This window comes from Pungitius pungitius, chromosome 3 (genome assembly GCF_949316345.1).
Source record: "Pungitius pungitius chromosome 3, fPunPun2.1, whole genome shotgun sequence".
Classification (NCBI taxonomy): Eukaryota; Metazoa; Chordata; class Actinopteri; order Perciformes; family Gasterosteidae; genus Pungitius; species Pungitius pungitius.
This window is the reverse complement of record NC_084902.1, coordinates 29,757,989-29,770,146: the sequence shown is the minus strand read 5'-3', so window position 1 is coordinate 29,770,146 and position 12,158 is coordinate 29,757,989. Positions and strand designations below refer to the sequence as shown.

General features: G+C 51.3%; 2 protein-coding genes across 3 annotated transcripts; both read left to right on the top strand.

Moving 5' to 3' along the window:
- The first annotated feature begins 604 nt into the window (after positions 1 to 604).
- Positions 605 to 3,417, top strand: LOC119220212 (nuclear receptor subfamily 4 group A member 2-like). Of its 2 annotated transcripts, none has more exons than XM_062561556.1 (5): positions 605 to 1,459; positions 2,108 to 2,237; positions 2,318 to 2,768; positions 2,871 to 3,049; positions 3,158 to 3,417. In XM_062561556.1, exons 1-5 carry the CDS (start codon positions 689 to 691, stop codon positions 3,406 to 3,408), a joined length of 1,782 nt encoding a protein of 593 aa, XP_062417540.1. In that variant the 5' UTR covers positions 605 to 688; the 3' UTR covers positions 3,409 to 3,417. The 2 variants fall into 2 exon arrangements, with proteins under 2 accessions (XP_062417540.1, XP_062417539.1); XM_062561555.1 differs by having other exon boundaries at positions 3,155 to 3,417.
- Positions 3,418 to 7,925: 4,508 nt separating this feature from the next.
- On the top strand, positions 7,926 to 11,858 carry LOC119220556 (tubulin alpha-1C chain-like). Its single transcript, XM_037476662.2, has 4 exons — positions 7,926 to 8,074; positions 10,081 to 10,303; positions 10,387 to 10,535; positions 10,618 to 11,858. Exons 1-4 carry the CDS (start codon positions 8,072 to 8,074, stop codon positions 11,590 to 11,592), a joined length of 1,350 nt encoding a protein of 449 aa, XP_037332559.1. The 5' UTR covers positions 7,926 to 8,071; the 3' UTR covers positions 11,593 to 11,858.
- The last annotated feature ends 300 nt before the right edge of the window (positions 11,859 to 12,158 follow it).

Genomic DNA, 12,158 nt, shown 5'->3' with positions numbered 1-12,158 from the left:
GTGGTTTAATCAACGAGAGATTACGCAGGAGCTGTTTAAGGTTATCCCTGTTTAAAATACGTCCCAATAGTTTGGACTACAAAATCACAATAAAATCCTTATAGAGCAGTGAAGCAGTCACTAGTGTTGCGCGTTATTGGCGGATTACATAAACGTTCTGTGCCACACACCAGCCCAGCCCACCGTGGTTCGTGCGTATTGGGGTTTGGGCACAGCGGCGCGCACCACGTAAACAAAAGCACATTGTCGGTGTCCCCGGCAGTCAGCAAGACAACAGAGAGGGAGGAGGAGCAGGCTTTACCTGTCGGGTGTCAGGCAGCTGAAGCGTAACGCCACAGCAGAGATGGGATTACTCGTCACGGACCTCCACCACTGCGCGGAGCTCTGAGGTACGTGTTGACTTCATTTATCAAGAAATCATCATCATATAAACCGTGTCGTTTGATGCTGTGTTTTTGTCTCAGGAAAACTATCAGAAGATAACCTCATCCGGAAAACAACCTAAACCCTCAGGTAATTAACACGAACTGTACATTTCTGTTGAGATCTTCCGGTTATTTAAGTCTGATTTTAAAAAGCCTCTCACTTTCAACGAGCGGGTTTTTTTTATATTGGACTAAAACAAATGAACGTAATGATTTTTATCGGCCATAAACCAGTTTGATCCCGGGTCCATGTTTGCAGGGCGATGCCGTGCGTCCAGACCCAGAGCGGCTCCTCTCCACAAGGAGCCAGTCCGGCCTCTCAGAGCGCCAGCGGGGAGCGCGGCTGCGACTTCCTCACCCCGGAGTTTGTCAAGTTCAGCATGGACCTCACCAACAGTGAACTCTCGGCGGCAACGTCGGCTCCCACGTTTAGCCCGTCGGGGGACAGTTACGGCGCCGCGTACGACGCCAAGCCGCCGTGTCTCTTCCAGATGCCGGCGCAGGGAGAGCTGCCGTGCGTCAAGGTGGAGGATGCGCACGGGTGTCCGCGGTATCATCCGAATCAGCACCACCCGCACCGGTCCAACGAGCCGCTCTCCCCCCCGGGTCCCGTGCACTATTACCGCTCCCCGTCGCCGCAAACTCCGCCCGGACACGTGTGGGAGGACTGCGGCTCTCTCTACAGTTTCCGACCAGACTACTTAGCGGCGGCGCACAAGAAAAACACGCTGTCCAGACTCTCGCTGTTCTCCCTCAGACACGCGCAACACGGCGCAAACACCTTGTCCACCTGCCGAATGGCACCGGGCGGCACCGGGGTTTTGGGCGCCGCTTCCCACGGGAAGCAGCCCGCGGGGGGGTTTCCTCACCCGCTTCAGTTCGCCCACGCTCACCACTTCGTGGACTACCGGGCTCCGCGCGCTCCCGACCGAGGACCGCTGAGCGCGGAGGGGCTGTGCGCGGTGTGCGGCGATAATGCGGCGTGCCAGCACTACGGGGTGCGCACGTGCGAGGGCTGCAAGGGCTTCTTCAAGGTGTGTTCGAAAAGCTAAGTGTGGAGATGGCATATTCACTTTTTATCTGGACTAAATAAAACCTCTAAATTGTTAAATTAAAATACTGGAAATGTTATTCTGTTAAAATGGGTGCGTTCACTGTTTTTTTGAGTGCCGCGGATTTAAACTACGGATCAAAACTACCCCCCAAGGAGACCTGACTGAACTCCTAAATTGCACATTGTGCTTCAGACGCACGTTTTGATCTCTTGACACGCGCGTATTGGGGGGAAATGTCCTGTTTTAAAATAGCCCCCAACGTGCCGCGAATAAAAAACCTTCACCCTCGCCTCTCTGAGCGAGATTCCCGGGGGCAATTCTCCAAATTATGAATGGCCACGACCCGGTATTTACCCAGACTGCCCTGTCCGCCAGCTGAATGCATTACGCTGCATCAGGTGGCCCGCGGGGGCCAGAGGGCTGATATCAATTCTCCAAAGCGCCATTAAACGCTTTGGACAAAATGGCTGTGGGAGCTACTAAAAAATAGATCCTCCACTTTGGTGCCACATAAACGACCTTCTGGTAACCGGGACCTCCCATTCAGACAGGTGCCCAGGTGTCTAGAATCGATCTTCATGTCACATGGGGCAGATATCACGTTTGTGCTTTTCTTCTTCCACGCAGCGCACAGTACAAAAAAACGCCAAGTACGTGTGTTTGGCCGCCAAAAGCTGCCCGGTGGACAAGCGCCGGAGGAACCGATGCCAACACTGTCGCTTCCAGAAGTGCCTGGCGGTGGGAATGGTCAAAGAAGGTAACCCCACCCTGCCGCGTCTCGATGCCGGACCCCCCCCCGGCGTTCACCTCCTGACTCCCGTGGTGTTTCTCTCGCAGTGGTGAGGACGGCGGGCCTGAAGGGCCGAAGGGGTCGTCTGCCGTCCAAACCCAAAACCCCCGCGGACACGTCTCCCCCCGCCAGCGGCCTCCTGGGCGCGCTGGTCAGGGCGCACGTGGAATCGAGCCCCCCCCCTCCCCGCGTCGACTGCTTCAGGGTAAGCGAACGAGTTGTAAGCGAACGAAAGGGCCCGAGCAGAGGCGTTGTTTTTTTTCCCCGTCTCTTCATCCCACTGGTGACCCTCCGCCAGCTCAACGAGACCCCGGGAGGTCCGCCGGGGGACGACGTCCAGCACGTGCGGCAGTTCTACGACCTCCTGACCCGGTCCATGGAGGTGATTCGGGGTTGGGCGCAGAAGATCCCGGGCTTCACGTCTCTCCCCAAACACGACCAAGACCTCCTCTTCTACTCGGCCTTCCTGGAGCTCTTTGTTCTGCGGCTGTCGTACAGGTGACGGAGCGCAGCGCGTGGGGGGGGGGGGGGGGACGCGTTGGGTGTTTGGTGGCCGGGGGGCTCGTCACCTTCTGATCCCAATCTGTCGCGCTGTTTCAGATCCAGCCCCGAGGAGGGGAAGCTGGTCTTCTGCGACGGGTCGGCGTGGCGCCGGCCCCAGTGCCTGCGGGGCTTCGGGGAGTGGATCGACGGTATCGTGGCGTTCTCCGCCGACCTGCAGCGGATGAACCTGGACGTGTCCACCTTCTCCTGCGTGTGCGCCCTCGCCCTGGTCACCGGTGAGACGCTCCGAGGCGGCGCCTCGCTTTGCCCAAAGTACACGTCAAAGCTGTCAATGTCATTCCGTGTCTAACATGTCTGCTGGAAATGTGGTTCCCGGGAAGCAGCGGAGCGACACGGGCTGAAGGAGCAGGAGAAGGTGGAGGAGCTGCAGGGCAGCGTCGTCCGGTGCTTGAAGGACGCCGACGGAGCCTCGGGCTGTTGGTCCCACCAGTTGTCCAGACTTTTGGAGAAGCTGCGTGAAGTTCGCACCCTGTGCATCCGAGGCCTGCAGAGGATCTTCTATTTGAAGCTGGAGGACCTGGTGCCGCCGCCGGCAGCGATTGAGAAGCTGTTCCTCGACACGCTGCCGTTTTAGAGAGGGGGGGGGGGGGGGGGGCGTTCCCCGACCCGATGAAAAGAACAAACTAATTGTGAACAGCTTCTGGTGATTATCTCCCTGCTTTGAGAAAATCAAATCAAAGGAGGTTAAAAGGCCCAATTTGACTTGTGTCTGCAAGAGAAAAGATGACAGTCAGTGACTGATGTGTTTGACTGCTTTGATACGAGATGCTTCACTTTCAGTATTTCTATGTCCCGTAATGATTAATATAATATTATTACTATTAATGTCTGTAACGTTGTCCATGTTTTAATAAATAAATTATGGTTTTTCTCGCTGGACTGTTGTTTTGAACCCAATTTCTTTGTTTTATTGTCAACATTTAGGGGAACATTTGGAATCACATGACTTACAGGAAGACATTCAACCAATATTTATCTGTATATAGATATATATTTTATATTTATTTAATCCCTCATGAAGCGCTCACTCAGGAAGACTTGAGTTCTAGTGTGTAAAATAACACACGATATTTTTTCGTAGAATGATGCAAATCTGGTGAGACGTTTGGAGGTTAATTAACAATCTCCACTATGAGAAGGATAAAATATGAATGTGTGTGTGTGTGTCTGTGTGTGTGTGTGCGCATGCATCTGTGTGTGTGTGTCAAAGTCAAAGGTCAACCCTCAGCATCTCAGAGCTCCTCTGGTCGGGCAGCTGACAGATTTCATGCATCATTTTGAAAGACATTAGGGTGTGTGTGTGTGTGTGTGTGTGTGTGTGTGTGTGTCTATATGTGTGTGCATGTGTGTGTGTGCATGTGTCTATATTTGTGTGTGTGTGTGTGTGCGCATGTGTGTGTGTGTGTGTGTGTGTGCATGTGTGTGTGTGTTTGATGGCTGCTGGCGACCTGACATTTCTGGAGCCCTTGGGTCACGTGTGGCATTAAAGTCGTTCTCTGGTCCACGATTCTTGCATCAAGAAAAGTGCAAGATGCATAAAAGTGATGTGCTGATCAGCTTCAGATCAAAGGAAGAATCCAGGTTGTTTGAGGCGATCAATGGTTGAATCAGGAGTCTTTTTAAAGGAAAGAAATGTAATCAGCTGATTTGTACTCAGCTTCATCCTCGTCTGCCACAAAGTGACGTCTTGCATCTGGGGGGAACAATTGATTTTAGGGTTTGAAAAAAAGCCCTTTTATACACATAGGAAGAAAAAAGCAGGTTGATGTTGGCAGAGAGGTTTTAACCGGCCCGCGGGTCAATAGTGGAGGCGGGTCAATACTGCGGCGTGGGCGGCTGAGATAGAACCAGTCGATGTTTGCATCGGAGAAACGTCCAATGAATTCTGATAGTGATGATTGACGGGTTTAATGCCACACCACATATTCCTCAGCAACTATAATACTATAGGCTTCCATGTCGTGAGTCGTGAGTACAAATAACCATTAGTGTGACCAAGTACAGTTTATCAGATGCAGAACTTAGTTTATTTATTTTATATTTAATTCAATTGTCTGACTATTTGAATACAATCAGGAAAATGAACAAAGACGTATTCAGAACTACAAAAAGTCATTAAAATAAGCTTTACCAGCTGATGACATTGACGCAATGAACACATTCATATTTAAATATGATACATAGCATATACTATACAATCAAAATACACTATTATTATTCATATGGTTCTGAATTAGTTTGAGTACTTTGACTTAAATAAAACCCCATCGGAGCCTAAACCCAGCGCCGCTTTGATCTCTGCATCCATCCGGCCTCAGAGCAGCTTCACCCTTATCAGCGCCGGGCCAGAGGCCGCCAGCCTCAGCGGGGGGGGGGCAATACAGATTCTTCTTCTGTAGCTAGAGTTGGTTTGCAGTGACCCACTCATGATGTCTCTTACTGCACGAGGGCTTTGTTACTCAGCAACTCTAAAGCTTCCTGTCGCACAAACAACACTCCAATTGGAAAGGATTAAATACTTGCTTATTTCAGGGGGGGGGGGGGGGGGTAAACCCTTTAAGTTTGACAGCTAATAGTCAGCTAAACACTTGAATCATTGGATTGGATTATTTGATCATTTATAATGCAGAGGATCCCAGGTGGTGTCCCACTTCACGGCTTTAACCCCAATCCAGAGCTGTGAAGAAGGGATTTTAAGTCTCACATCATTAGTGGAATCAGCGTCCATTTCTACTGGGAAGACTAATTTTCTTCTGGCAGGTTCGGGGACTGTGTGCAATGGAGCCATCCCGTGTTGTGTCTGTATGCGTGAGGACACCTGGAGGAACCTTCTCAAACGTCGGGTTACTTCGTATCATCCGACGAGGGAGTCGGATGTTGAAGCTTCAGCTGGATGGACCACTTCTCACAGTGTTTAATTCATAAAAATAATTGCCATGCTGGAGACAACGGCTTCAGACACCAGTGGCTCCCAACATGGGAATCATCACCAAGCGTTTTACTTCAATGATCCACTCTGAATGCAGACAGCGCCTCCTTCTGGTTTTTGTGCAGCAGCACTGAAATTGAACCTATGACTCAAATGTGGGACTTCCTTTTCAGACTCATTGTATTACTCCAGTGATTTGATTTTCCATGCATGCTTGCAGCTGATTGGCTGAAGTAACAAAAACGCTTCATAATCCTACAGCCATCCTGTTGCCAGTCTCACACGAATGATTACAAAATGCATTTCTATTTCTTACAGTTGCTTCCAATAGATCCGATCTGTACGAAGTAGTGTTCTTTGTTCTTTCAGACGCACGGCTCCACCGAACAGCTTCAAACGGAGACTTTCAAAGTGTTTTTGTCACACTCAAGCTGACAAACGTTCAGGAGGACGAAGGGAAAATAAATAGTTTTACCCCCGAGGAAGATTTAAAAGAAAAGTAATCTGTGGAGCTCCGAGGGGAGCCGGCCGAAACACAACACTTGAGAAAGATTTCCATTATCCAGCTAGCGCAAACAACCCCCCCCCCCCCCCCCCAAAAAAACCAGGTGCTTACGGGAGTGTTTGAAGAGGAGCGGGCGGTTGAGGGGACGAGGCTTTATGGGCTCTGGGGGTTCGTTTGAGGATTAGGAGGGTCTTCACTTTCAGAGGCGAAGGTCTGGTGCCATGAGCTCAGGCCTCTGAAGGCTCCTGGATCAGCGTTCCGCTAAACCGGTAAAGAGTGATGGACAGGCGGCGCTCACATCGGGTCAATCTTACCCATAATGCAACCATGATTAAACAAAACACGACAAAAAGTTAGGTTGGAAAATGTGAAACTATGTTAAGTCAACTGACATGAACATCTTCATGGGGTTGGACATGATCTTCCACTCATAGGATTAGGCTGGATCGGCTCCTTTAGGCATATTCTTCAGGAAATATATACTTACGTTTTATCTTTATTTGTTGTTATGTTGTTGTTGTTGTTGTTGTTATGCCCCTGACAGTTGATTGTTGTTGTGCATTTTCCTCAGTGTTCACGCGACTCGACTGTTGTTTGTAAGAATTTATTTTGAGATTGTAATAAAGCAGTCAGAAAAACAAAATCTGTGACAAACTTTTTTTTTTTAAATGACCTAAACATACGTAGATTGCAGTGAGGCAGAGAACCTGGACACTAAATCCTAGTGAGAGCGGCTCCATCTAGCGGCGGAAACCTGCATTACCGTTTCAGTCAAAAGCCAATGAGAGATTCTCTGGATTTAATACATTATTTAGAACGCGTGAGTTCAACAAAGCACGACATCCGTGTGATTAAAAACGTGAGGATTTCCCCGAAATTCATTTATCTTACTTTACGAATTTACTTATTATTGCATTTGCTCTTAAACAGTATATAAGCACAAACCGAAGAAATTACCCAACGTTATCCCGTTAATTAAGTCAAGCGCCCTTCTTTCCTACATTTCCCACAATGCATTAGCACTGTTGAACTCCACCCTTATTTTTGCACGTCTGCTGATCAATCTGGACCCCGGTCAGTAATCAACCTTTTTTGTTATAAATATGCCCTCCTACTCCTAATACACTTGTTCTTGAGCCATTGGTTTGATTATTGAATATAAAGCAATGAAAGAAGTATTTATATATATTTTACATTGGTAAAAGTGATAATGAACGGTGCCGAGCTGCTATTTTACAAGTACGAAATGTTTACTTTGTAATATTGTTCTTGTAGGAGCCATTGCTTTTGCTAGGTTGAATATACTGCTGTGCAATGAAAGTATACTTACTCGAGTAGTGCAGTACCTGAGAATTACTCCATTGCGATTCAGAGTCGCATTTTGGGCGGTTCCTTTGCAGACATTTAGCACGCAGGACATTTGTACTTTTACTAAAGTAAAATGGAATACCTCTACTGCTGCGCATTTTGAATTATTTAATCTGTACGGACGCGTCATGTCATTTTAATCCGATCAACGTGATCGTAATTTAAACGCCGGGTGTCAAAAGCACGTTTTTTTTATCACCAAAGAAGAAAGTAAGACTCGTCTCTCTCTCAAACGCATGTGCCGCTCTTACTGTGAAAGGGTGCAGCCGGAAGCAGTCCGTTCAAACTGCGCTCCGCCCTCTGCAGCGGCTATAAAGCCGTGTGCGTCACACTGTGACGGGACTTCACTCACAGAGATCTCATTGTAGGTGACCTGTGAGAGCCCCGCAGCCTCGAATTTCTCTTTTTCCAAAGGACAATCGGAACATCGTCATAATGGTGAGTACCAGTGAGACGCTTCTTCTGAGGGACGCCGCTGGTTTCCGTCCGCAGTGCGCGTCACGGGGAACATCGAGTCGCACTTTTCCTGTTGCGTCTGCGTAGTTTCCCTCCAAAAACTCGAGGCTCAGCTTCTGCACTTTTTGTCTCTCCTTCTTCTTCGGGTGTTTCTATAACGACTTCCATACAAGTTTAGATGTTTTATTAACGTCAAAGTGCTTCAGTGGGGGAAGGGGGGGGGGGTGGAGAAGTGTCCTCCCTGGTGAAGGTTAACTCTTTCCATGTGTCGTGTCAGCGGGCCGTGCTGCTGTGCCCTACTTTTTGGGGAGTGCTGATGTGGCTTCCGCAGGCCGCGTGTGTGTTTTACGTTTCTATTTCTGCCTCCGCGTCTGCGGCGTCACACCTGAAGCTCAAAATCACCCCGAGGCCTTATTTTCAGACACGTGATTATTTAAACCCTCGAAGCCCAGTTTCTCTCCCCATTTCTTCGGCGGCTTACATTAATTCTTAAGTTAAACTCCCCCCCCCCCCCCCCCGCGCCGCCCATGAACCAACAAGTGCGTGTGTCGCAACGTGTGCGGGCCGAAAGACGACGGCAGTTGAGACGTGACACTTCCTGCTGGCGACACAACGCGGAAGAGCTTTTAAAAAGTCACTTTAGCTTAATGACGCACTTTCAGATTAAGGGCGCTATCTGTTAAAACAAGAAGAAATGAAACTTCACACTAGACCAGCGCCCCCTCCCCCAGCGAACTTTACAAACGAGACCCCGCAACACAAAGCCCCTCTGTCAGCTGTCCCGAGTTTTTACGCAACGACGTCAGCTGTGACGTAGTTTTTAGGACGAGATACCGGAAGTGGGCCGTCACGCGCACTTTCTCCCGGTTCCAGGAAGTTTAGCTTCTGCGTACGCCTGTTGCGACGCGGGCACGCCCCCGCCTCTCGCGCCCTGTCGCAGAGCCGCGCGCACGGGGCGTGAGAAGAAAAAAAAGTGCGTAGAAGCTTCTTTCTGCGTCGTTTTTACTCTGCAGGTGAAGCGCGTTAGTTCCGCAGTGCGCGCGTGTGACGTTCAATCAGGTGACCCGGAGAATGGCGCTGTGTGCGCCGCCTTCACTCAGAATAGACCGCAGCTCCCATGCGGCCCCTCCCCCCCCCTCCCTCCGTCCGCCCGCATCAGGAGCTCTTCAGGGGTGGGTAGGTGGGTGGTCGGGGGGCCTGCTGATTTCAAAACAAAAGCTCACAATAAAACTAAAACAAAGTTGTGTGGTCACCATTCGGGTGGAGAGGTGACGTAGCTGCTCGTCTCAACCCTTGAATTTCTTTTAGCTGCCTCATTCAGACCGCTGCATCAAATACTAATATAGTACAAGATAAAGAACGTTATTGAGCTCAATGGCGTCATCGGAAGGGGCGTGGCTAAATGGAATGAAAGCAGGGCTCCCAGATGAACCCGGTTTCCAAGAGAGGCCGCCATCGCAGGAATTTCCCAACCACAGGATTATTGCCCTCCTTTAAAAGGAGGTCTGGGGCCCATCTGCTGCCCCATTAATCACCCTGCACACCTCCCCCAACAGGCCGGGTACATATTCTGCCAACGTTTGCGCGGCTTTTAACCTTCTGAAGGGCCACTCGGCGGGTACGGACCCGCGAGCGTTCCCTCAGCTCCTTCGGGCCCGATGCCTCCTCAAACGATGGGACGGGACTTGCTTCAGTCAGCCGGCGCCCCCTGCTCCACCCACGCCGTTTACGAGTCACCACAGATGCCTCTGCGGGGAGTGGAAGCCCGTTGGCCCTTCAGCGCCGCTGGCGAGTGCGCGCTAATGACCTCCTGTCACTTATTTAGACCGCCGGCACTGAGCCGAGGTGTCACTGGGCCGTAAACGTCTCTGACGCAGACCTGCTAAATCCAACGCAGCAGCATTGTGAAAACGAGGCGTCGGCGCATACTGATCCGCTTTGGTTTGCATAAAGAGAACCTAATTTCAGCTTCACTCCTCCTCCTCCAGCGAGAGTGTATCTCTGTCCACGTCGGCCAGGCCGGTGTCCAGATGGGCAACACCTGCTGGGAGCTGTACTGCCTGGAGCACGGCATCCAGCCCGACGGCCAGATGCCCAGCGAGAAGCCCAAGGGGGGCTACGACGACTCCTTCACCACCTTCTTCAGCGAGACCGGCAACGGGAAGTACGTCCCCAGGGCCATCTTCGTGGACCTGGAGCCCACTGTGATCGGTGAGGGAGCGGCCGGGGCCACGCCCCTTTGTTGGCCACGCCCACGTCCGCATCCATCGTTAACCCGTCTTCTCCCTCTGCAGATGAGGTTCGTACGGGAACGTATCGACAGCTTTTCCACCCCGAGCAGCTCATCTCCGGCAAGGAGGACGCCGCCAACAACTACGCCCGCGGCCACTACACCGTGGGGAAGGAGCACATCGACAACGTGCTCGACAGGATCCGCAAACTGGTAAGAAAAAGAGCCCATAATGCATTGAGCTCCCTGTAGCCTTTTTTAATGAAACCCTCTAATGGTACCCACCTGTTCCCAGTCTGACCAGTGCACGGGTCTGCAAGGCTTCCTGATCTTCCACTCCTTCGGAGGAGGAACCGGCTCAGGCTTCACCTCCCTCCTGATGGAGCGCCTCTCGGTGGATTTTGGCAAGAAGTCCAAGCTGGAGTTCGCCATCTACCCGGCCCCCCAGGTGTCCACCGCCGTGGTGGAGCCCTACAACTCCATCCTGACCACCCACACCACCCTGGAGCACTCGGACTGCGCCTTCATGGTGGACAACGAGGCCATCTACGACATCTGCCGCAGGAACCTGGACATCGAGCGCCCCAGCTACACCAACCTGAACCGGCTCATCAGCCAGATCGTCTCCTCCATCACGGCCTCGCTGCGCTTCGACGGCGCCCTGAACGTGGACCTGACGGAGTTCCAGACCAACCTGGTGCCTTACCCCCGCATCCACTTCCCCCTGGCCACCTACGCGCCGGTCATCTCGGCCGAGCGGGCCTACCACGAGCAGATCACGGTGGCCGAGATCACCAACGCCTGCTTCGAGCCGGCCAACCAGATGGTGAAGTGCGACCCCCGCCACGGCAAGTACATGGCGTGCTGCCTGCTGTACCGCGGCGACGTGGTGCCCAAGGACGTCAACTCTGCCATCAGCAACATCAAGACCAAGCGCAGCATCCAGTTCGTGGACTGGTGCCCCACCGGCTTCAAGGTGGGCATCAACTACCAGCCCCCCACCGTGGTGCCCGGGGGCGACCTGGCCAAGGTGCAGCGGGCCGTGTGCATGCTGAGCAACACCACGGCCATCGCCGAGGCCTGGGCCCGCCTCGACCACAAGTTCGACCTGATGTACGCCAAGAGGGCCTTCGTCCACTGGTACGTGGGGGAGGGGATGGAGGAGGGCGAGTTCTCTGAGGCCAGGGAGGACATGGCCGCCCTGGAGAAGGATTACGAAGAGGTGGGCATGGACTCGTTTGAGGAAGACGAAGAGGGCGAAGAGTATTGAGACGAGGAAGCAGACGTATATTGTTTATAAATTGAGCCGTTTTTAAAGAAAGGGGGTAAAGTTCTCGCTCAATCCAACAGTTCATGATTCTAAATGGCCTCCAGAAGCATGCAGAGTGTGTCAATGTTCAGTTTGCTTGTATGTAGAACTCAATAAACACTAATGTCACTGCTGGGCAGCGGTTTGTCTGAGCTCAATCAGAAATGACTCTCCGATGGGAGAGGTGTGCCTTTACATCCTTTTCTAAATAAAGCTGTTGAGACCAACTTTTCCCGACTCTCAAGAGTAACATCTGATTTTAAATAAATGTCTGCAGTGTGTTTGCATGGATGGCATTGAACCTTTTTGCAACGGAGTTGGCAAATTAAAATTAAAATGCATTCTGCAAATTCACTTCTAAAATAACAACCTGCAGTCAGTCCATAATGACATCTGATTCATTTAAGCATGAGGCAGTCGGGATGTCATTCAAATAAAACCTCATGTAGATGTGATTCATCTACCACCAAATGTCATGCTCTTACTTCAGGTGACCTGTGCCAGTTTCACCACCAGATGGCGTCACG